Raw genomic sequence first — 25,955 nt, forward strand, 5'->3', positions numbered from 1 at the left:
ACCAGATTTTGTTGTATAATTTAAAATTCCAATTGAACACTCCAAAATTTTAATGTATTTCAAACGATCCCAATTGAATATAATCGATTTTATAAATTGAAAAATAATGATTTAAAATTGTAATCCAATAAACCTGGTAAGTTTTTTTTTTGGAGCGGTTGCCGAACAAGCTCAAATTTTCCGACTCCTGCCCAACAACCAACATTATTTATTGGACTGGTATTGGGCTTAGCCTAAATAGACAGCCAACCCACATAATTTATTGGACTGGTATTGGGCTTAGCCTAAATAGACAGCCAACCCACTGTCACAAACTAAGTTGAAGCCCAACCTATTTATCACAGTCTAGTCATCCACCAACACTACAATCAGTGTGTTTTCAATTAGGGTTTCTATAGAATCCAAGCCACCGGAAAAAATGGCGAGAATGGAGGAAGAAATCGACGTCGCCGAGGAGCCCAAAAGGCCGCCGAAGCACAAGGGCAAGCACGACAAGCCCAAGCCCTGGGATGATGACCCCAACATTGACCGCTGGACTGTTCAGAAGTTTGACCCCTCTTGGAATGAAGATGGCAATAGCTTGACTGAAGACACCTCTTTCTCTACTCTCTTTCCTCAATACAGAGGTTCTTTCTCATTTCAAAGTATTAATTTTTGGTATTCGAACAAGTTTATGTTTAAAGGTTAGGGCTTTATTCAATTTGCAGAGAAGTATTTGCAAGAGGCTTGGCCTATTGTCAGGGGTGCTTTGAAAGAACATGGGATTAATTGCGAGCTCAATTTGGTCAGTTTTATTATTGGACACTGCGAATTGTCAATTTTCGGATTATAATTATTTATTTCCTGGGGTGATGATAAAATTTGAAGTATTTGGGTTTTTTTTAGCGGGGTTTGTTGTTAATTTATAAATAAATTGATGAAATGAGGTTACGATATTGAGATAGGTGTTGCTTATTTTGGTTTATATTGGGTTCTTTGTTGACGATTAGGTTGAAGGATCGATGACAGTGACAACAAATAGGAGGAAAGTGAGGGATCCCTACATTATAATAAAAGCAAGGGATCTTATTAAGCTTTTGTCGAGAAGTGTCCCTGCACCTCAGGTAAACTCTTTGTAGTACTATACTGCGAGTTTACACTTATATGTTGGTTTTCGTTTGAATTTATGTTATTGATGATATTGATATGCTGGCGTGGATGTGGTCATTGGTTTACTGCATTTCTTGTATTTTGCTCACTTTTATTATAATGGTGTAGGCAATCAAGATTCTGAATGATGAGATGCAGTGTGACATTATCAAGATTGGTGGTTTAGTCCGAAACAAGGTCCATACTGCATTTATCTATTAAACTTGGATTTTCAATTAGATGGATAATTTTAAATAATGAAGATGAAATATGTTATGACCAGTGAAATTTCTAGCAAGTTGTCATAAACAATTTGTAGATTCTATATATGTTTTGAACAATGTAATGATCATCTTACCAGGACTTGTAATGACGTTTCTGTAAATGTCTCTGTTGAGAGGACCATTGTTGTTTAAGGCACAAATTTATAAACAGTGCAGGACCTAATTTTGAAGTGCGACTCGTGAAGTGCCATTTATCTTTCGTTTTTTTGTCAAAAAAGAAGAAGAAGAAGAAGAAGAAGTTAATCACAGATTTTAACAAGAATATATTACTTATTTGATTCTTAACTTTCAAACATAGCAGAGCATGTCTATTATAACAAGATTATCAATAATTAAAGCATATGGTGTTCAATAATTCAAAAGCTTCAGAGTCATTTATCTCAACTTCCAGCCTTTCGCATACTCGTTCTTCCTCTTCATCATCTTCATCTAATAAAGTCAAAGAAGAAGAGTTGGGGAAGATTGGAGATAGGGTTTCTTTTATCCTCCCCTCGAGTGGATTTTTGTTTTTTGACAAAAACTTTGCAGGAACGCTTCTTTAGTGCCAGGAGCGCTTTTTTACTGATTTCAGAATCATATCAAATTGCTAATATTTGAATCCCACATCTCGCGTTTAAGTGAAAAGCGCCATTAATTGTGCAATTAAGCGTGCCTTTAACAATACTGGAGAGAACTACATTGTCGTAGGTCCTTTCAGTTTAATATGGAATTTGATAAAATATGTAGCTTTTTGACTTTGAAAGACTTTAGATTGTGTCCTTGATCATAATCTTGTCTGTAGCTATTAGAAAAACTATGTGAATGACAAAGTATAGATTTGCAAACTAATTTAGCAAAAAAAAAAAGTATAGATTTGCAAACTAATCTTAAACTTTGTCATGGTTTCCAGGAGCGCTTTGTTAAAAGAAGGCAACGTCTTGTGGGCCCCAACAATTCAACTCTCAAGGTTTGTGAACTTAAGTTGTCACTGTGTTTACATGTAAGTATATTGCTACATGCTGACAATATTCATTGCAGGCTTTGGAAATTTTAACTGGCTGCTATATCCTTATTCAGGTATGTGATAGTTTCCTGTTTCTTTTGACGTGTGAAAGGTGTAAACTACACTGTGATTGATTCTGATTATGTGATTCTACACTATATGTGGACAAATATAACACAAACAACTGTTTCGATGTGAAAATGAATAGGGAAACACTGTTTCAGCAATGGGTTCCTTTAAAGGTCTAAAGCAAGTCAGGAGGATTGTGGAAGACTGCATGACTAATAAACTCTATCCAGTTTATCATGTTAAGGTTAGTTGATTTTACATTGGACCCTAATTGGTATTTCATTCAAGGTTGTACATTTGATTTCTTCTTTATGTTTTTTTACCCTATAGATTCTGATGTTGAAGAAAGAGCTTTCAGAAAATCCAGAACTTGCAAATGAGAACTGGGACAGGTTTCTTCCTAAGTTTAAGAAGTATGACATCTATACCCAAGGCAATTAGTTTGAAGTCTTTATTGTGCAAGCTGGTCTATGTTGTTAATATTCTTACTTACTCAGGAAAAATGTTAAACAAAAGAAAGTCAAGAGCAAAGAGAAGAAGCCATATACACCGTTCCCTCCGGAGCAACCTCCTAGCAAGGTAAGTTGAGTTTAGTTTGAGTTGGCTACCGAAGCTTTCTATTTAGTACCTGCCTACATGGTTAGAATTACTAGTCCAGATATCAGACTAAACACACTGTTTCTGCAACCATCTGCTTAAGTATTGAATAGTTCTTGACTTTGCACCTCATTTTAAGATGTATGCCACACTACCTACTTCCTGAAGTGCAGTTGGTATCAATTTCTTGAATTTTTCATTCAGTTACCTGCTTCACATTATGTTCTATTAGAACATAACATTACCTTCTATTAGAACTTATTAGTATTACATGTTATTAGAACTTACTAACATTTTCATGCAGCAATGATAAAAACTATGTTACTCGGACTCTTCAATTTTGCCCTCATACCCGTGTCGATCGGACATGACATGGGTGTGGGTATGGGATCTGGGTCGGATCCTTCAATTGAAAACTGGACACTTCGATTTTCAACAATATAGTTCAAAATGATTTACAAAGCCTAACAACAACTTGTTTTTAGCGAGGGATGCCTATAAATTACTATTTCCATGCTATTCTTTTGATTAGTGCTATAAGTTTAAAATAAACAATTAGTATATGTCTTCATATTAGTAGAGACCCTATTTACAAATTTCTAATAACTGTAGGTATGAATATCATATCACATACATAAAGTTTATATGCCGAATCCTCGTACCCGTGTTCAATTTCGGATCCATATCCATGGATCCTAATTTCTAAGAAATTAAGGGTCTGACACTTGGATCTGCACCCGTGTCCAACATCCATAACCGAGTCCGGGTAACTTAGGATAAAAATATCTTTCCTTCAAGCTCTAGTTATATTGAATGACAGTTGAGAGAACAGTTGTCTTCTGATGCCCACATTCTTGATCTATAGACTGTTTTATCCCTAGAAAGTAGAAAGGGATTACGTTCTATTAGAACTTTCTAACATTTTCATGCTGCAATAATAAAAATATCTTCTTTGTGCTAAATAATAAAAATATGTTCTTGTTCTTTTTTATATTGCATGACAGTTAAGAGAACAGTTGTCTTCTGATGCCCGCGTTCTTGATCGATAGACTGTTTTAACTCCTAGAAAGCGATTTCTATTTGCTTATATCTTATGTTGTGTTTGGTTGGGGAGAATGGAATGGAATTGAATGAAATGAGTACAAAATACTTGAAACTAATAGAGATAGGAAGAAAGTTTTGAAAAAATTTGAAGAGTGCAAAATTGCTATGATGAGATATGAGAAGAAATTGAGGATGGAAGAGAATGGAGCATTCCATCTCAAATGGAAAGGGTGATATCTAGCATATGAGGTAGGGAATGGAATGGAGAAAGGAATGAAATTTCTTAAAAATCATCCATAAGATAGTTTATTTTTCATTCCATTCCTTCCGGAATCATTCACCCCAACCAAACACAACATTAGCTTTCACTTCTTCACCAGTATCTTCTTAAAGCAGCTAGCTTGAAGAGAATGCAACTTTCTCACTTCTAGTAAATTGAACTGTTTCTAGTCTTTATCGTTGATGATTCATTGGATTAATTTCTCCAGGTCGACATTCAACTGGAAACTGGTGAATACTTCCTTAGTGACAAGAAGAAGTCGGCAAGGAGGTGGCAAGAGGGACAAGCAAAACAGGCTGAAAAAACGGCTGAAAGCAAAAGGCGAAGAGAAGAAGCATTTGTTCCTCCCAAGGTATTGTTGTTTAGACATCAGATTTGTTACTGTCAGCTTATTGTTTGTTATTAATTTCTCCTCTTGCCTCTTGTCTTATTTTGTTGTTATAGGAAACAGGAATGCAGAATACTAGCGTGTCTAATGATGAGGATAATAATGTAACTGCAATGGCCAAGTCTTTGAAGGTACTTGATATCATTTCTATTGACTGCTAGAATTTCTACTTGCATTTTTTGTGCGCAATTCTTTTTCATGCCTCAAGAAAATTACTTGAGATACTGGTTTCTGATTACTTTCTAACGTGATAGTTGATACCACATTTTTTTTTTTGCATTGCAGGAAAAGGCCAAGGAGCTTGGTAAGCGAAAATCCTTTGAGAAGATCGATCCCAAAACATATATTGCTGCTCCTGGAGAACCATCGTCACAGAAGAAATCCAAGAAGTCTAAGAAATGAGATGCTATTGTCGAGGATCAGCCTTCAAGGCATTTACTTATGGGGGAGTGCATGTATCAACTAAATGAGGAAAAAGAGAAAACACGGATAATGTTACTCTGTGTTTACTTATTATTAGTGCTTTGTTCTCAATTGATGTATTCAATTGATTTGTTCTCAATCTTGATTCATGCTTTGGTATTGTTCTGTCTGTAGAAAATGACATTTTTGTGTTTTCTTAGTTATTTGTTTTTTGGGACCTGTTTTTAGGAAAAAGACCAAATATAACATTTGTATCATGAAAACTGTTTTTTGTTTTGTTTTTGTTTTTAACAGTAGAAAGCCAGAGTTAGATATGGGTTTGATTCATAGGCAATAGGTTGGAGTAATTTATCTGGGATTTTTAATAAATAAAATATAAATAAATGAAATATATAGTATTTAATTTGTTTATATAAATTCCGGGCGTCTTGCTTGCCCGTGGTTTATGGCTTTTTATCTTATTTTTCAGCTATAAGAAAAGTTCAAAACATTGTGGATTTGTGGTTAGAAGCACAGCTTCCTGGAGAGAGAAGTTGAGAAGCTTTTTGGAGGGAGAAGTCAGGAAGTTGTAAAAGTTACTTTTTCTATATTTCTATTTTGTTTCTATTTTCTTTTCCAGTAGTCTATATTAATAAATTATCAATTGTTTTAAATTAAATTATCTAGATACTTAAATAAATTACAAGTATGTTACTTAAATACTTTAATAATTTATAAATCCTAACCTATTATCGGGTATAATTTTTTCAAACTTAGTAAGTGGCTTTACAAGCATGATGGTCTTCATCGTCCGTTGCTTTCGTTTTTTATATACTTTTTTGATTTTTGTGCAAACTACATATTTACGGGTTGGCTGACAATTTTGTTTCAAAAATTGAAAAAACTATAACACAACTGCAAACCGTAATACACACGCACACACTTATACACTCAGGTTCATGTTAGTGGCTTGTCTGTTTTATTACATAAACTGTATACACTCCGATTCATGTCACTGCCTATTTAATAACTTTCGGTATGCATAAATCAGCACCCAAAGGTTATATATTTTACAAAAGCTTGTACTCGCTCCATCCCAACCGTTTCTTTACATTAACTTACCAAAAATAGTCGATGAGTCCCACGTCACACTACTTCACCCACTTTTCCTTTTTTTTTTTTCCCACTAATTCATACATATTTCTTAACCTCCATACCTAACCCATTTGATAAAAAATGAGAGGGAGTAACATATTAGTCCATTAGCTTATTTTTCTACTAAGGATTTAAGAGCAGTCTTGGCTATTTAATAGTTCTACTACATTATTGTAAATGTTTAGAGTGACCCTTAGCATGGAAAGGGACATGTTCTATACATTTGGAGGGACCCTGTAATATGGAAAGAGAAATGGTCTCTAACAAGCGATTAGTAATCTATACGCGAGTGTCTAAACCGTGAATACTCATGGAAACTGCAGACACATATAAAAACCTATTACATGTCTTTCCGCTATAAACTACCGCTGATAGTTTCCTACCCCCATTGATTGTCAGGACATGGAAGGAAGGGAAGAAGGAATATCCTCTCACAAATGCCAACACATGATAAGATAATCCAACGCATTAACAATACTACACAACAGGAGTAAAATAACCAATCTAGTAGGCAAAGCCATATGAAAATTTAACAGGAACAATAGTCATTTTAACCACGTGGAACTGGGGAACATTCAGTGAAATACCGATGTACCAGCTACACAACATTTTGGACGAAGAGAAATTTAACAGAAACAATAGTCTTTGTTGAGTTACATAACATGTTTAGAAGATAGCGCAAAAATGAAAACAAGCAAAAGAGACTCTTACTGCCAGTCTCCAAACCATATCCAGCAGCCACCAACGACTTACAGCTTGTCCTCGAAATCGGATAGAGGTGTCATCTGTTGCTTCAAACCCTTGCGCTTGCGAATATCAGTTACAAGAGTTGATGCCTGGGATCCAGCCTCCAAAGGATCAGAACTCATCATGTCCCAATGATCAAAGACACTTTGTGGGAAAGCTTGCCCTGAGGTAGCAGCTCGTAATTGGGCTGAGAATCCAAAAGACTCAACAACAGGAAGGTATGCCTTAATGTTGTACAGAGGGGTACCAGGCCTCTGCATTTCTTCGAACACATGCCCACGCTTCTGATTGAGAACACTATAAATTCCACCAAGGGCACCTTCTGGCGCTTGAATTTCCACCAGGTAAACAGGTTCCAGGAGACGTGGTTTGGCAGTTAGCTGAGAAGCATATATAACCCTCCTTGCAGTTGGGATAACCTGGCCACCACCTCTGTGAATAGCATCAGCATGGAGAACAACATCACAAACCTCAAAGCAAATTCCTCGCATGTTTTCCTCACATAAAGCACCTTCCTTTGATGCCCACTGGAAACCGGCAACAACAGAATCCTTAATTTCATTAAGGTACTGTACTCCCTTACACATATCAACCACCATATTTGGACCAGTAGTCTCGGGACCAAAACACCAGATTTTCTTTGCAAGATCTTTGTCCCAGCCAAACTCTTCAGACAAAATTTTGGATCGGATCTTAGGATCATCCCTGGGACCAATGCGACCATCATCAATAGCCTCAGCAAGTCCTTCTTCTAGTGGTCTAGCTTCCATGTACAAACGATTATGCTTGTTGGGGGACTTGCTCATCACAGTACGGACAGACTTCTCAAGCACAGTTTCACGGAAGGAAACAACTGGATCTGACTGAATAATTTCAGCACCACCCATAAAGTCATCCTGCAAATCCTTCAAGCAGATCTCAAGGTGAAGCTCCCCAGCACCAGCAATAATATGCTCTCCAGACTCTTCAATAGTACAAACAACCATAGGATCAGATTTGGACAATCGCTTCAGCCCTTCCACAAGTTTGGGAAGGTCAGAGGCAACCTTGCACTGAACAGCCACACGCACAACAGGTGAGACAGAAAACTTCATTGCTTTGATAGGATGGGCATCAACTTCTTTCTCATTTGTCAAAGTAGCATTTTTGGTGATAAACTGATCCAAACCAACCAGAGCAACTGTGTTTCCGCACGGCACATCTTCCACAGTTTCCTGCTTCTTTCCCATCCAAATAACAGTTCTTTGAACACTCTTCACATATAAATCTTTCTTCTCCCCAGGAACAAAGTTCGGACCCATGATCCTGACCTTCAACCCAGTGGATACCTTGCCAGCAAAGACACGACCAAATGCAAAAAACCTTCCTTTGTCAGAAGCTGGAATCATCTTGGACACATAAAGCATGAGTGGTCCCTCAGGATCACAGTTCCTAATAGCATTAGCATATATATCATCAAGTGGTCCCTCATACAAATTTTCAACACGGTATCTTTGAGCAGTTGCCGGAGAAGGCAGATGGTGTATCATCATTTCCAATAGGGCAGTACTTGCAGGAAGCCAAGTTTGCATGACACGTTTCATCAAGGGCTTTCCCATCAGATCCTTCTCATCAGACTTCATGGAAACACCAAGCTTCTTCAACATAGGCCATAGCTTATCTTTCTGATCATTCATGCAGGTACTGATTATTTGCTTGATGGGTTCATAACAGAACTGGACAAACCCACGCTTGCAAGTAGCAGTTCCAGTATTCTTGGTGGTCCACTTTTTGGTAGCAGGATCAAAGAAATTTTCACCCCAGAGCCTTTCCATCATCTTAGCCTCGTCAACACCAAACTTGGAGGCATACATCTTTGCGAAGTTGGTTAGGGTGAAAGCCCAACCGTGCAACCCAGCTGAGAAAGCAACAGTACCTTTCTCAGGGTAAACCTGAACGTCACCAAGGAGGGGATCTTCATAGGTTGCCATAATAACATTTGCATTCTCAATAACTCTTTGATATGTTTGGTAAGCATCCTCACCATCAACCTGAAGCTCAAGGAAACACCTGTCCATCTTGTTGACAGTCAAAACAGGTCGAATCCTTTCACCAAGAGCTTGTCTAAGGACAGTTTCTGTTTGGACACAAACACCTTCAATGCAATCAACCACAACAAGCGCACCATCTGTGATACGAAGAGCTGCAGTGACCTCTGATGAGAAGTCAACGTGTCCAGGAGAATCAATAAGATTGATGAGATACTCATTCCCCTTTCGTTCTCCCTTAAAGCTCGCCAGAGATTCATCTGACATCTCATAGTATAGAGAGATCCCAGTAGACTTGATGGTAATACCACGCTCAGCTTCATCAGCACGAGTATCAGTCATACGGACATCACCAGCAGTTTCTTGTGCAATGATACCAGCAGCAGCCACGAGAGAATCGGTAAGTGTTGACTTTCCTGGCAGAAGTAAAAGCAATGTTATGCTTTATATCCACAAAAAAACTATACAACAGAATCTACTTGCATAAACACGTTAACCTATTAAATAACATGTTTATTCAAACATACAAGTTTTGACCCCATAATTGCTTAGCAATAAATTTGTACTAAATAGCCTCTAAATAATGTAACTGATAATGCTAGGAAAAAATCAGAATTGAAGGTGAAAGGCAACAGTTCAGGGATAACAAACTGAGTCCTGTGAAAATTGAAATGAAGTAAAAGAGTTGGAGCTCAGAAGTGAGGTGGCAAATTGATTGATCACAATGCTATTATCCTGAGGATAACATAGCAATAAAGCTAAAACCATACCCAGATAGAGATCTTTAAAATGCTTTCAGTTAAGTCTACACTAGCAGAAATATAATTGAGGTCAAGATAAGGAAGTAATGGCTCAACTGGTCAACAACGAAGACAATCATTCACAACTAACTGGGACATGCAAAAAAACTCAGTTACGCATATTATGAAAATTTGAAAACTCTGTAATGCAATTCAGTATGCCAGAATTGACAAGCTGCCTATTTTAGTAACCGTCAGCTTCTATAAAGCGAAAATGAAAAAATTAAAATGAATGTCTTCGCCAGGGCTCGCCTCCCAGTGCAATGGTATCTCCACTCGCTCCCTTTACGGGATGCCGAGAGTATGAACCTTGTCAAAGACACGGGTGCCAGAGTGTGTTTTAACTAATAAAAAAAAAGAGAGAGAAATTTACATTTGCTTCAAAACAGTTACAAAAGAATACTACTGCCGGTACTCTACATGTTACCATAACCAGTTGAATAGAATATTTGAATTAGCTAGAAAAAACCACCCACCACAATTCAGTAATAATTTATTATTAGTAAAAGAGATACTCCAAATACAAGTCATACCATGGTCAACATGAGCAATAACAGACATATTACGAATGTTCTGTTTCAGGTCCATAATCCTTCGGAGCTCCTCTGCTGTAAACTTCACCTGAAAGATAACCATGTAAACATTAGCCACAATACATCAAACTCATGCCTCACCCGATACAGCAATACAAATAGATTCAAACAAAGATAATCATCAAACCAGAAAAAAATCACTTACCATCTTGTCAGCCGCTTAAATTTCACCAACTAAAATAGTACTAAAAAAACCTTCCAATTCAGATCTTCCTGCACAGCACCAAAGGAAAACTAAAATTACACGATATCCGATTCAAAATCCATCATAATCAACCACAAAATCAGTTACAATCAACATACACAAGATTTCAAATTCAATACCCATCATAATCAACTACAAAATCATTTACAATCCAACACACACCAAAATATCTCCTCAACCAACTAAAATCAAACATCTCCTTGAGCAAATCTAACTTCACATCTCCACATAAACAGTTCATAAAAACTTAAACAAACTTAACACTTGTAAAACTGAACACACATAATCCAGATCTATAAACATAGAAAACAATACATATGCAAATCAAACACTTGTAAAACCAAATTATGACCAAACAAACATGAAACAGCTTACAAATTCAGCTAAAACAAGACAGTAACTAAGAGAGACAAGAGCATAAGCATGTGTAATAAGGAGAGAGATGTATACATACATAAAGTTGTGTGTATAGGTAGAGGACTTACCGAGAGAGAAAGAGAGGGAGGCGGCTAGGTTTTAGCCAAGGTATGAGAAAGAAGGGAAATGATAAGAAGAGTGAGGCTTTAAATGGGTTGTCCAAACCCTAATTTTGGGGTACACTGGTAAGAAGGCTTGCAAACGTTGGACTTTCCGGAGTTTTGGTTGCCTGTAGATAGTCCATTGTACTGATGTGATGCACCTGATTCGCATCATGTGGGTTTGGATTGAGATGCTTTTATATTCTCTTCAAATATGCTACTCATAATATGCTTTAAATGATGCTTTCTGGATTTTTAGATATTTTCCTAATTTAGCTTAGGCTCTTAGCATAGAGTTGGTGTGAGTTTAGAATAGTGAAAATGGCTTCTTAATTTTGTGAAAATTACGGCGCTGCTGTGAATCATGAGAACTCAGTCCAATTAAAATTTTATTTTATGTCTTTCTACATAAAATTTGGACGATTTTTATTTTTTTCAATAAATTCGATTTTAATTTTATAATTTAAATAATATTTATGTATGAAAATCTAGTTAATCAGACACTCTTTTCATGTGTTAAAATCTTTGAATACTATCTTGACAATTTGTTTGTACATATCTGATTGATATTTTGTTTCATAACTTTTTTTCTTTTCAGATCGATTTTAAATCCATAAGATAACGATCTGATAAATTTTACTAAATTTAAATATTTGAATTTAGATTTTTAACTTTTTTCTTACATCGTTCTATATGTGATATGAAAATCTGAAATCATTTTGAATCATATTTAACCCGAATTCTAATTAGAGATACAAAATATATGTAAACAAAATGTACTTTCCTCTTATTTTAAATGTTCGTGCAAATTAGTACAGAGAAACTTCTAATTGTTATGCCCTTCAGCTCTTTCTTTACAATTTTTTCTCCATTGTTCGACACACATTTTAAGGTGTATATAAAGTATAGTTTTAGAAATCTTAAGTATATCTGCTCTAGACATAATTCAGAAATTTTGGATCAACAAATCCTTGTGGTTGCTCCACATAAACTTCTTCAATTTTTTCATTTAAGAAGGCACTCTTTACGTCCATCTAATACACTTTGAACTTTAAATGAGCAAATGCAATGAACATTTAAATTACTTCTAGTCTTGTAACTGGTTCACATGTTTCATCAAAATCTATTCTTTCTTCGGAAGAGTATCCTTGTTTCTGAAGACCCACTCTGCACCAATTATTTATGTATTCATTTGTTCTTGATGTTACTCCTCTTACATTACAATAATCTAGTTTGAACCTGAAGAGCTTCTCCAACCTTTTTAGGGTTCTTGTTTTCATGGAAAACAATTATACAATCATTTGAAGTAGCCTTTCTCCTGGTTTGGACACTACTAGTTTAATTGGATCACTAATATCAACTTTTTTGGATGATATCTAGTTCATCTTCTAGTTGAAGGCAAATTGCTTCGACAAGACTTTCCCTCGTGTTGGTGCCTTCCTCATTTAAAAATCCAGTTCCATAATTTGTTCCCCCTAAATGTGTGGACTCCCCGTGATTGACAGACTCTGTAGAGTCTGTCTTCGTTAGACTAGACTCTCTTAATGTCGACGACTCTGACAAAGTAGCTCATGAGGCTTTCCCTCAATTGTCATATTATCCTGGAGAATATAGGGTGTTGCAGCTTCCCCATTATCACTTGTATCAACCACATACTCTTGTATTTTTATAAGTCAAGTATGTCATGGCTCTCCATATTTTACATATATGCCATCAATCTTCTTGTCATCAAATACAACATGAATTGAGCTCATAACAACATGATTCTTTAGGTTGTATATCTTGAATGCCTTATCGGGTGTATATTCTAGGAAGATTGCTTCATCAGATTTTGCTTCAAACTTCCCTAGCTGCCCATGATGAACTCTGAGCACATAATACTTGCATCCAAAGACATGAATGTGCTTCACACTTGGCTTCTTTCCTTTGATAATCTCATAAGGAGTCTTGCCATACCTGTTCACAATTGTGCCTTAGTAAAACAAGTATTGTCTAAAGTTTCAACCCCAAAGTTGGAAGGAAGCTTAGCCTCTGCTAGCATGGTCCTTGTTATCTCTATGAATTTTCTATTCTTCCTTTCAACAACACCATTTTGCTAAGATGTTCGAGGTGTAGAAAATTGTTGTATGATACCTTGAGCTGCATAATATTCTTTCATAGAAAAATTCTTGAACTTCGTCTTCTTGTCATTTTTGAGTACTTTAATAGAGAACTCGGAGTTGTTGTCTATTAGCTTCACAAGTTCAGTGTGTTAACGATAAAAAAACGAGATTTACCTTCTATAGCAAAGTACACACACAACAATATATATGACGCAGAAAACCGACGTCCCAACTTGTATTATTAATCAAAATGTTTATCAATAATACAATCAACCAAACTTGGATACTCAAGCCTACTACCCAAGTATTCGCCCTCGAGCGATACCTAAGTCTACATCTTGAGCACACCTATCAAACACAATATGACTATGTAAGTATGTATATATAGCCATCTCAAACTTAGACAAATCAGAATCTAACTCTAACTCTGAAATACCTAACTACAATTGGAATCCAATTCTGAAATCTTCAACTCAAATCAGATTCCAATTCCAACTGGGTTAATACCCATCAATCTTCTTCTAACTTTGTGACCAAGACATACCTTTTATAATAATTGTCTAAACATACAATTATTATCCTTATATATTTTGGATCACCAAAGTCCATGCCACCATTGTAATGGGCTGATACCTAACAATCCTCCCCTTCAGCCCAATACAATTCCATAACCGAATCAACAGTCACGACCAAGACACAATCGTCCATCCGCCAATACCTTCCCTTGAACAAGAATCTTCATATCTCGTTCGTACAAACTTTATCCATCTAAAAAATCACGTGCATCAACCACGAGTGCCCTTCCATGTCACCCGATCCTTGCTTTCACAATCTTCTGGCCTCTAGAAGAACGATCCAATCTTCTCCCATCTTGAGTCCATCATGATCGATCCACGGTGCAAGTCAACCGTCATACCACACGTAACTTTGTCTCTTTCTGCTAACAAACATTCACCGTACTCTGCATTCTCAATTGAATCCCGAATTTTCCTCCAACCTCATCAATCACAATCCTAACCTCGGCTCTTGATACCACTTGTTACGGATAAAAAAACGAGATTCACCTTATATAGCAAAGTACACACACAACAATATATATGACGCGGAAAACCCACGTCCCAACTTGTATTATTAATCAAAACGTTTATCAATAATACAATCAACCCAACTTGGATACTCAAGCCTACTACCCAAGTATTCGCCCTCGAGCGATACCTAAGTCTACATCTTGAGCACACCTATCAAACACAATATGACTATGTAAGTATGTATATATAGCCATCTCAAACTTAGACAAATCAGAATCTAACTCTAACTCTGAAATACCTAACTCCAATTGCAATCCAATTCTGAAATCTTCAACTCAAATCAGAATCCAATTCCAACCGGGTTAATACCCAACAATCTTCTTCTAACTTTGTGATCAAGACATACCTTTTATAATAATTGTCTAAACATACAATTATTATCCTTATATATTTTGGATCACCAAAGTCCATGCCACCATTGTAATGGGCTGATACCTAACACAGTGATGTGTTGGAAAGCTTCATCTTTATTATGTAAAAAGAAAGTGCATGTGCATCTTGTATAGTCATCCACAATCATAAGAGCATAGTTCTTTTGATTGGTATACAAGATGATTACAGGACCAAACAAATTGAGATGCAACATTTTGAATGGATTGGTAATAAAAATTTTATGTCTTGCTTTTGAATGATGTTCTTATATGCTTTCCAAGATGACAAATCACACGGTACTTACTTGACAAAGTTCAGCATGTGGCAGTCTTCTCACAAGATTGTACTTTACTAAGTAGTTCATCTTCTTGAATTTGAAATTTGAGAGCTTTTTGTGCCATTTCAGCTTTCTTCATTAGATGCTTTATTGAAAAAATATATCACCTTTTCCTTTATAGAATAATCCAAACTTGCTTCATAAATGTTATCATGTCTTTTTGTAGTTAGAGTAACTTCATCGTCGTTGACATTGATGACAGTGCATTTTTCATTATCAAAAGTTCATGATAATTTTTATCACTTAGTTGAATGATACTCAACAATGTGTCCTTCAATCTTTCAACTAATGCTACATTTTCAATGATGACATTTTCAAGAATAATTGATCCTTTATATTCTCAATATATCAAAATTTATCAAATAATTAATCATCCATACTAAAGTATAACAAGCGACCATAACAATAATATGTAGTCTGTTTACATATTATTGATCATTCTTGAAAACTCTTTCTCTGTATTATTTTAAAAATCAATAGAAAAAACTATATAAATAATGAGACACAGACTATCAGGAGTCTTTTTAACTCCAGTGTCTTCTACAGCAAAACACATCGAAAGTGATCATGCAATTTATAAAAAATAAATAAATTCCTTTTTATTATAAATGAATAAATAAAAAATATGAGAAATATCAATTATAATTAGTTAAAAAAATAATTAAAAAATAAAACCACCATCAAATAACATATAGTAATATTAAAAATGGTTACAGATAGATGTTAAAAATATATATTAATTCAACTATCCATTTATAATATATTTAAAAATTATTTAAAAAGCTAAATCTCTACATCAAAACATAATCAATCGATTAATAATATTTAATCAAATTTTAATACATTATCATAGCAATTTTATATAGAAAAGATTATAATCACATTAAATTAAATTATAAATAAGAAATTTGAATTATATTCTCGTTCTTGGACACTAGTATAATTGGTTATATTTAACCATTTTAACTGAGCATGACCGATTATCGAATAAATTATGTAGTCAGAGAGAACCCCAGAATCCTTTCCAATACAAACCAATGCGATCAAGTAGAATGGTAAGGTTTTTGGGATGAAAGATGGACCCCTAGACGGGCCTAGACGGGTCTAAGTTGGGCCTAGTAGGGTTGGGGTGGGGCCTAGTGGGGTCAAGTTGTGGCTCTTAAGGCTTTCTGGAGCCCATCCAGGGCCTGTGCGGAGCCTTGGCGAGGCTCTAGTGGGCCGGGTGGATTGAGTGGGTCGAGGATGGGCCCTGGGTGATGACATATAGGGGGTGGGTGATGTCGTTTAGGTATAGTTTCTCTTGATTTGTATTTAGTTTTTATTTTAGTGGTTTGTATTTGAACAATAGCGCGCGCGCGCGCACACGCATATATATAGGCATGCGCTCAAATATAAACTCCTTAGTGTACAAACGTACAAACAATCAGTAAATGATTGAACAGAATCACTAAATCTACCAGGGGTCTGATGGAGAGATAAGGGGAGGGGAGCACTTACAGGGCGGCATAGCCGAGTGGCGGTGAAGCGCGGCCGGCGGCAGCCGCGACGCCGGCGCAAGGGCAATGCTAGAAACATGATTGAGGGAGATAAGAAAAGCAGTGGTGAATGTGTGTGTGTGTGTAACACAGGTCGGTGAGCGAATAACCAGAGAGAGAGGCGCTGGGCAGTGGTGCTGGTCGTGGTGGTTGGTGGAGAGAGAGAGTGGCGCTGGACAGTGGTGGTGGGTTGGGTGGTCGTGGTGAATGGAGGTGATTGTGATGGCGGGGTGATGTATGTATGTATGTATTTGTTAAATTAAAATCTGTTAATCACTAAATATTATTGTCATAATCACTGGTTTGTACGTTTGTAACGTAAGTAGTTTGTACTGGAGTAAGACCATATATATATATATATATATATATATATATATATATATATATATATTGGTGCCGTTTACCTGAACTTAAAATAAGTGCTTCTTGATTTAAGTAAAAAAGTGAAGTAGAAGTTAGAATCAAGTTAAAACTTATGACTGATTAAAGTGTTTCGTAAAGAAATATAAACTCTCATAAACAAGCTAGCATTTTGTAACTTGTAATAAGTTCTTCCACTTTTTTACACAAACGGGTCAAGAAGAGTAGAAGCGAGCTTGTTAAGATTTACCTATCTCTGCTTCCCCGACAGGCACATTATCAATACCTAAATTATAAAAAAGAGAAAAACACGTGATCACGCAGCATATACTAGTCTTTAGAGTTATTATAGACTAAAAAGTAAATGTATACATGCCGTGTATAACATCCCATATAGTATGAAGACTGAGAAGCCTTCTCTTGTTCTAGAAAATTTAGATAGAAATTATGTAAACAAGAGAGAATGAGTGAACTAGTATACTTTCTTATAGTATGCACTGATTACCAGCGAACTCTGCAAAACTTCTGAGTTCTTCCCAATCTGCATATTGCACAAACTCGTTCATTTCTGGGCTCGAAAAGTTGGAGCTTGTGACTGGCCCCATAACCAAATGGTTTAAATCTGTAACAATCTGGTTATTTGGAAAAACTGCTGGCTGGTACTCATTAATCTGCTGATTAGTAGATACTGGACTCTGCTGGAAAGTATTGATATCCAACCCATGGATATTGTCAGATCCACCAGTGCATGTATTTCTTTTACTAGCATTTTTCTGATCTTTCTTTGGAGACGCATTTCTTTTTAAAATTCGACAAAGCGTCCAAACTTCCTGAAATGTTCATGACAAATTAGTATGACTCCCTCCGTCCCTCCCAATTATATACATTAATCCATTTATTATAAAATAGAGATAGTAGAAGAAAATCAGGGAGTGTAATAATAATAGTGTTTTATATTATTAAAAGTTACTATTTTTGTAAGGTATAGAAATGGTCGGACATCTCAAACAAGAAACTGTATATGAATGAATGGGATGGAGGGAGTAGTATATAATTAGTCACAATTTTTTTACCTATCTGGCTACATATATACTTAAATGTAGAAAAGAAAAACAATTATGTCATGATAATTAAGTGTGTATAGTTTTAATTTCTTACAGCTTCTTGAAATATTGCATCATTAAGCTCGATAACTTTGGAGGGAGTCTTGGTGGTTTGATAATCAGGAGGAGGGAGGCGAAACTCGTGCATCATCCAATCAGTCTTGGTGCCTTTGCCAGCACTTCCGCGATAGTAAACTAATGATTTCTTCAATCCAACACACAGATCTCGACGGGCTTCTGAGTATATTGGTTTGTCAATGCCAGTGGCTTTCCAAAATCCAGAGCTTGTGACCCTGTTGGGTCTGGTGCTATTCCTGTACTTTCTGCCTCTTCTACAAAAGAAGTACCACTCTTTGTCTCCAACATCACTGCCTTCTGCAATTTTCATTATGCAATCATAAAAATTCAAATTACTTCACACCAAACTTCATTAGGCATCTGAATTCTGAGATAAACAGAATAACTGAATGCCACTTCTTAAATAATCTGAATAATTAAACAGAACCGAAAGTCTGAAACCAGATATCGCGTGCATGTATTAAGGTAACTACAGTGTATGGCTTACTTAAAAAAGTGTTTCTTACTTAAAATAAGGAAGTGGACTGGAAGTGAGAAGTAAATTAAGACTTATAAGTGATTAAACTATTTGGTAAAGAAGTAGAAATCCTGAAACAAAAGCTAGCATTCTCAGATTTTTTAAAGTGCTTCCGACTTTTTACACAAACTGATCAAGAAAAATAGATGTCGGCTTCTTGGCAAAAAAAGCCATAAGCATTGGTTACCAAACAGGCACATAGTACCTACATGCATGGTATGGTGTTCTGAGAACTAAATGATACAAGTGACATAGTAAACGTACTTGGAAGATCCCATGGTTCATATTTGTAAATATCAATATGTTTGATGAGCTCAATCCTGATAGGCCTTTTCTCAACCTTCCGACGAAGATAAAAACCTACCAGCTCTTCATCAGTCGGATGAAATCGAAACCCTGGAAGTCGAGTATCATCTTCATCTTGTTCTCCAGCAGTATCCTGCAGCTCCCAGTTACAAGTATTTTCTAAGCTTACACCACCCACCATCTGATCATCCTTATCCATCTAGCTAGATAACCTTAGAGTACACACACATGCACACACTATATGTTTCTCTCTGTAGCTAGCTATATTTGTGCAGTTCAGTTAAGCACTTGTGGAGTAGAAGGAATCTTGTGCCTTTTCATATTGTATATATAAACATATATTTGTAAGGGTTGTGCAGGGCTTATTTGAATTAGAGTTATACTAATTGTTTGCCATATAAACTAATTAACATACAGGCTAGCTTGGTCAAGTCACAAATGTTGACTGTCTTATTTTCAAGTCTTATAAGATACTATTATTAACCAAGAAAAGTCTTCGGTCATTAATATATAGGCTTGTAAGAATTATCTTTATCCATCTGATTAGTGAAATCAAAACATACATTCACTAAACTAGCAAGCGAGAAACTGTGCTACGCGCAGTATGATGCTATTTTCATAACTAGGATATTTTGCGGACGCTACACGTGACCTCTTCTATTTTTAAACTTTTTATTAATTTAATGGATATAATTTCTAATCAGTTATAGAATAGAATTTTAATAATATAATTGTTATTCTCTTCAAAAAAAATAAAATAATATAATTGTTATATTATATTGTTGTTTATATTATATACATGTATAATTGAATTTTAACAATATTTGGTTTAATATAAACATGTACGAGTTAAAAATATGCTAAATCTTATAAATACACATATTTGATTTTAATTTAAAAATTTTAAAATCGAATGTTGTTTGTCATTTGGAAAATTCAAATTATAAATAAAAAATCTATACTATACTATTAAAACTTAAACATTATAATTTTTGGTTCGTATTTGGGCGTGCAAATCTTCTTAATTCATAAGCCTCTTTAATTTATAACATAATTTAATAATTCTTTTCCTTTTTATAATTAAAATTTATTTCACTATTCTTGTTAAAAAATATTTCTTTAGGTCAACTCTTGATTAATCTTTTAATATATTTAACTATACGGACTTATCTAACATTTTAAATTTTTTTTTACGGTATTATTAAAAATGATCTATAAAAATTTGGTTCGTCGGTACTGGGGTCTGCGGACTTTCTTAGTATAAACATGTTTTCATGAGTCTTTCAATTATAACTAAAATATATTTGAATTTTTTTCAATATAAAATATATATTATGTTCAATTCTCTTAATTAACCGTTTGACGGACTTGAACTTGGTAGGTTAATACACAATATAATATTCTTTTGCCTAGGTCTACAAACGATCTACTATTACAAATATTGTAATAGTAATCAACTAAACGTCTTTAATCATTCAAAGAAAAAAAAGAGAACACAATTATGATAATATATAGTGAAAAAAATGATAAAACTACATATTTCATAACTGTAATTGTGATCAAATACGCTTCCTCATATGCGCCTTTCTTTCGGAGGTCAATTAACCGTATATCATTTTTCACTGCATATATAGGTCTAAAAATGATCTATCATTGAAATCTCGAATCTTCTATGACACAACAACAATGTCATTGCAACCTAACTCTAGTTAGATCAACTACATATCATACTTAAAGAGATACAAAAACTCGACTTTCATCTTATTTTCAATCCTTATTTGATTTGCTTGATTAAAAAAAAAATCTCGATCACTCTTGAGGCATCCCCTACTCAACCACTACTTATTCCGTTTTAAGAGATATACTATCCTTAAAAAAAGATATAATCCTCGAAAAAATTAACAATCTCAACAATATTATAAGAGTGTGTGAACTCTTTGATATGAAAACAAATCATGTAAGAGTGTCCTTGCATAAAATATTAAAACAGAACATGTAAACCTATAAATGTACCCATTTTATATGCAAAAATTGAGATGCCAACTCAAACATTAACACGCTTTATCAAAATCATATTCATCTTTGTTGTGTTTTTTATTAATTTTCGTTCTGTTATGACCAAATCTGGTCGTTGCCTTAAGACAGAAGGCGCGCCTCTTCCGGGTCTGTCCGGAAAGGCACGGCCCTTGGCAGAGGTCTTTGGCTACATCATTTTTGGGCTAAGCACATGCTTAGCTAGGTTGAAAGGACGTGTCCTCCGCGTCGGAAGGAGGGATGTGTCCTCCAGGTCACACGTGTCCTATGAAGAGGTCGCGTCCTCCGGGTCACAAGGAGGGACGCGACCCTGAAGGATGCTGAAAGGGAGGATGCGACCGACCCTTGATGTTGCATGAAGAGGACGCGTCCTCCTGCTTATAAAGGGAGGATGCGACCGACCCTTGATGTTGCATGAAGAGGACGCGTCCTCCTGCTTATAAAGGGAGGATGCGACCGACCCTTGGTGTTGCGTGAAGAGGACGCGTCCTCCAAGTCACAAGGAGGGACGCCTTACTTGAGAGTGTTGATGGAGAGACGCGACCGACCTCCGTCCACCCACGTCGTGTAATTTGTGGAGGAGGGCGCGCCCTCTTCGGAGGTGACCGAGGGGCGCGTCCCTCGTAAGAAGTTGACCATGAGATGAGGACCAAGGGCGTGCCTTTTACGGGGTGTCCTCGCCTCCCCGGGGGCGCGACCTCATGTTAAAGAAGGACCTGTCTGATGTGTTGTTGGAGTGGTCGATGGGACGAGACGGCGAAGGCAAGGGCGCGCCCTCAGGGGTCGCTCCCACATGTAAATATATTGAGTGAGAGGATAAGTGAGTCTCAGTGACGACCCTTCCGAGGGAGACGAAGACCGCCCCTCTGAGGATAGGAAGACCTCTACCCCTCCGGGGGATATGACGACCCCTCCGGGGGATACGACGACCCTTCCGAGGGATATGAAGACTAGTTACCAAGCTCATTTGGTAGTTACCAAGCTCATTTGGTAGTTATCAGGCTCATCTGATAGTTCCTGGACTCATCCGGGCATGATCTACAATCCTCAATCCTGCTATCTGCCGAGTTAACCCTCGTGTGGGGGCTTGAGGTGATCATGACTCTTGAAGGCCCTCCGGGGTAACATGAAGGCCGATCATATGCCTGAATCCTATATTCTGGTGAGTTAGCCCTCATCGGGGGATTGAGACGATCGTGTAATTTGGCTCCTTGTGTACCTTACTTGACGATGAAGACCTCACCGGGAGGTGAGGACGCGTCCCTACACCTCAGGAAGCGGTCACAGCTCTCCCAGATGACTTCTCCATAAGGGTCATGGTAGATGCTATCTCTCGTAGTGGAGATATTGTCGAATCCGTGATCTACTTGGATTAGGAATCTGAGGTAGTCAGCCTTAAAACTAATTCTAACTGGAGTAGGACTCTGAAGGCGTTGGACGTCTAAGAGATAAGTCACCACCCCGGGGTTGGTCTTATCCCCAAGAGGCCTAGTCCTGATCAAACTAGGAGTTTTGGTTTAATAGAATTACGTATGGCTTGATCTCCTATAAATATAGGGGTACGTAGGCACATAGGGGGATCATGAGTTGAGAGCACGTGAGACCAACTCAAAACCCTAATCTCAGCCACCCCCTAAAACAAACAACCACCACTCTCCGACGACCAAAACCACCGTCACGGATCTTGATTCCGGCCATGAACCTCATCTTTGTTGATTACCAAATTCCTCTATCAACACATTCCATGATGCAAAACAACTAAAAAAAGACCCAAGAAACAGAGATAAAACAAAATCTAATTTTTGGCATATAAAATAATCTAAAATATATTTTGTGTGTGTTCTGTATTCAAGCACATAATCATTATCATGAGTTGAGAATTCGAAACTCATATTTATTACTCCCTCCGTCCCAATCAATTCTATACAGTTTCCTTTTTGGGATGTCTCATCATTTCTATACATTCCCAAAATAACAACTTTTTATAATATAAAACACTACTCCACCCACTATATTCTCCCACTATCTCCATTTTATAATAATAAAAACACTATTACACCCACTATTTTTCTCCACTACCTCAAATCTATTATTAAAAAATACGTGGGTCCCACCACTTTACCCATTTTTCATCTAACTTTACTCATTTTTTACATTTTTTTTTGTCTCCGTGTCCAATCCCAATGTATATAACTCATTGGGACGGAGGGAGTACAAACATGGTTATTATGTTGACATGAAACAAAAAACTGACGCACCTTACATTCTCACCGCCATAATCAAAAAAATAACGGTGAGATAAGTTGGATCATTTACACGGTATCGCGAAATATTTCATTCAACTTTTTTACTATGTAAGAGTTTTTTTTAAATCAACAGAAGGATAAACAAAAAAAAAGATTGAGAGGTTACATATGCATCATATTTTAGCATGATTCCTATTTTATGTAGACATAATTGTATGGGTCAATTTTTAAAGCGTTAGTCAATCAGTGAAATATTTATATTTTTGTGAAATAATTTATATGTAAACTAAAAATGAGATGAGACTAAGGGGGTGGTATTGTATCATGATTTGTAATGACTTTTATTGACTTTTAAAATCTGGGTGTATTCAATTAAATTTTTAAATACTCTTTAAAAGTAAAGAGGTATTGTATCAGGATTTTTAAAAAGTCTTTCAAAGTTTGAGGTATTGAATTACAACTTTTAAAGAGTTATTAAAAGTAAGTTGTTATTCAATATATCAATGACTTGGGTGGAAATATATAATTGATAGACTTTTGATGACTTTCTATGGAAAATTGTATATATTTTTTCAGAAAATTGTCAGGCCATTATTGTCAAGATTTGAAATGACTTTATCTTCCCTCAATTAACCAGTCGCTCCAAACTAGGGTTCATCTTTTGTGAAAACAGTTGTGTAATTGAGTTGCTTTGATAACATTCTTCGGGCCGTTGCATATAAGAAAACGAAAATCTTGAACTCATGTTTGGATATCCGGTGAAAGCAGGCATTGAAGATAAGTAGCTGCTTCATAGCATAACACCCAGTACAGTTGATCCGTTACACCTAGGGCTGACAATTTCGGGTTTCGGGTCGGGTCGACAGTCGCGAGTCAAAAATTTTACCCGACCCGAAATTTTAATAGGTCAGAATATCCGCTCCGAACAGGACCCGCACTACCCGTGGGTAACCCGAACCCGACCCGAAATATAAAATTTATTAATAAATATATTTTTAAATAATAAATAAATATTATTTTGATTCAAATAAATTAAATAATTTTTTTATTAAATTTAAGTAATAAATATTAAAAAAGTAATATAAATATATGTATTTTATATAAATATATATAATATTTATATTATATATTAATTTTCCGATATATATTTATATTATATATTAAACTTTTGGGTAACTTTATATAAATTAATAAAGTTAGATAAAAAACACAAAGTGAAATAAAAAATACATAAGATATTATTGTAATCGAAGGGCTGCAAAACAGAGATAGATTATGTAAACATAATATGATAACAATATTGGTGGTTACTGATATAGCTCTTATAGCTCTACATCATTATTAAATAAGATGAGTGAAAAACACATAATCCTTGAACACTAAAATCCGTAAAATTATGGTATCTAAAGTGAATACAAAAATCCGATACAAGGTCACAATTAACATTATGTTTATAAATATGATTCAATTAACTGTATTATAGTATATATCATATACAGCAATAATGCCTCGTACTCGATTTTGTGGTCGCTAGATTTGAGAACATACGCCCAACTTGGGTTATAAGAGAAGATCGAGAGGGTATAGCAAAAGGTCTAGAGGGTAGAGGGCTTCAGAGAGGCTATTTATGATTTAAATAAAAGTCTATTAAAGTATTTGAAAGTCATGAATTTGTAAAAAAAAGTCGGTTAAAGTTTTTAGAAGTCATGATTTTTTTTTTAAATCTTAAGAAGTCAACAAGACTCATTAAAAGTTCATAAAATCTATTAAAATCGTCCTCCCAAAATTTGTCATTAAAAGTCATGATACAATACCAGCCCATAAATCTATCGATAGTAGAATCTTCCCACAATGAAATTACTTGATTTGTGATGATGTTGTTTTACTTGATTTGAAATAAATTTTATATATATCATTATCATAAGTTGAGAATTCAAAAAACTATGTTACAGATTTGATAAAAAAATTTAAATTTATTTCTTACATACTATGGTTATTATGTTGACATGAAAAAAAACCCGACACGCCTCACATTCTCACCTCCATAACCAAAAAAAATAATGATAAGATAAGTTTAATCATTTACTGTACATGATATAAGAAAATATTTCATTCACCCATTTTACTATGTAATAGTTTTTCTTTAGTCAACGAAGAATGAACAAAAAGACAGATTGATAGATTACATATGCACCATATTTTGGTCTGATTACTATCTAGATAGAATTGCATGGGTTAATTTTTAAAGCGTTATTCAACCAGTGAAATATTTATATTTTTTTGAAATATTTTATATATAAACTAAAAATAGAAATACCACATCTACCGATAGGGTTTTCAAAATATCAAATTACTTGATTTGCGATGATGTTGCTTTACTGCTAAATCAATCTTTATAATTTCTAATTTTTTTAAAATATCAACTATGACATTAGATGATATAATATTGATTACAGATGATTATTTTCAAATTATTTATATAAATATTATGATTAAATATATTTTGACTCAATAAGATTCTTAAAATAATTCTAGGGACTATGTTTTCAGTTACAAATTTAAAAGTTAAATTTTCAAATATATGAATTATACTTTTTAAAAAAGCTAATATTATTTATTTATAATATTAGCTTTTAAAAGAATGGTCGAGAGTAAGCG

General features: G+C 35.4%; 3 protein-coding genes across 3 annotated transcripts; 1 reads left to right on the top strand and 2 right to left on the bottom strand.

Annotated features, from left to right (window-relative positions):
- The first annotated feature begins 353 nt into the window (after positions 1-353).
- On the top strand, positions 354-5,471 carry LOC108220010 (KRR1 small subunit processome component). The gene is made up of 12 exons (XM_017393642.2): positions 354-626; positions 708-784; positions 990-1,103; positions 1,258-1,326; positions 2,302-2,358; positions 2,430-2,468; positions 2,603-2,707; positions 2,794-2,876; positions 2,961-3,042; positions 4,593-4,736; positions 4,829-4,903; positions 5,058-5,471. The coding sequence occupies exons 1-12, from the start codon at positions 419-421 to the stop codon at positions 5,172-5,174; spliced, it is 1,170 nt and encodes a 389-aa protein (XP_017249131.1). The 5' UTR covers positions 354-418; the 3' UTR covers positions 5,175-5,471.
- A 1,380-nt stretch (positions 5,472-6,851) lies between these two features.
- Positions 6,852-11,389, bottom strand: LOC108222839 (elongation factor 2). The gene is made up of 4 exons (XM_017396764.2): positions 11,187-11,389; positions 10,642-10,709; positions 10,437-10,524; positions 6,852-9,519 (listed from the first exon to the last, which is right to left on the bottom strand). The coding sequence occupies exons 2-4, from the start codon at positions 10,642-10,644 to the stop codon at positions 7,079-7,081; spliced, it is 2,532 nt and encodes an 843-aa protein (XP_017252253.1). The 5' UTR covers positions 10,645-10,709; positions 11,187-11,389; the 3' UTR covers positions 6,852-7,078.
- Positions 11,390-17,339: 5,950 nt separating this feature from the next.
- On the bottom strand, positions 17,340-19,365 carry LOC108222334 (transcription factor JUNGBRUNNEN 1). Its single transcript, XM_017396253.2, has 3 exons — positions 18,976-19,365; positions 18,172-18,491; positions 17,340-17,843 (listed from the first exon to the last, which is right to left on the bottom strand). The coding sequence occupies exons 1-3, from the start codon at positions 19,214-19,216 to the stop codon at positions 17,499-17,501; spliced, it is 906 nt and encodes a 301-aa protein (XP_017251742.2). The 5' UTR covers positions 19,217-19,365; the 3' UTR covers positions 17,340-17,498.
- Positions 19,366-25,955: the final 6,590 nt, after the last annotated feature.

This window comes from Daucus carota, chromosome 5 (genome assembly GCF_001625215.2).
Source record: "Daucus carota subsp. sativus chromosome 5, DH1 v3.0, whole genome shotgun sequence".
NCBI classification, from domain to species: Eukaryota; Viridiplantae; Streptophyta; class Magnoliopsida; order Apiales; family Apiaceae; genus Daucus; species Daucus carota.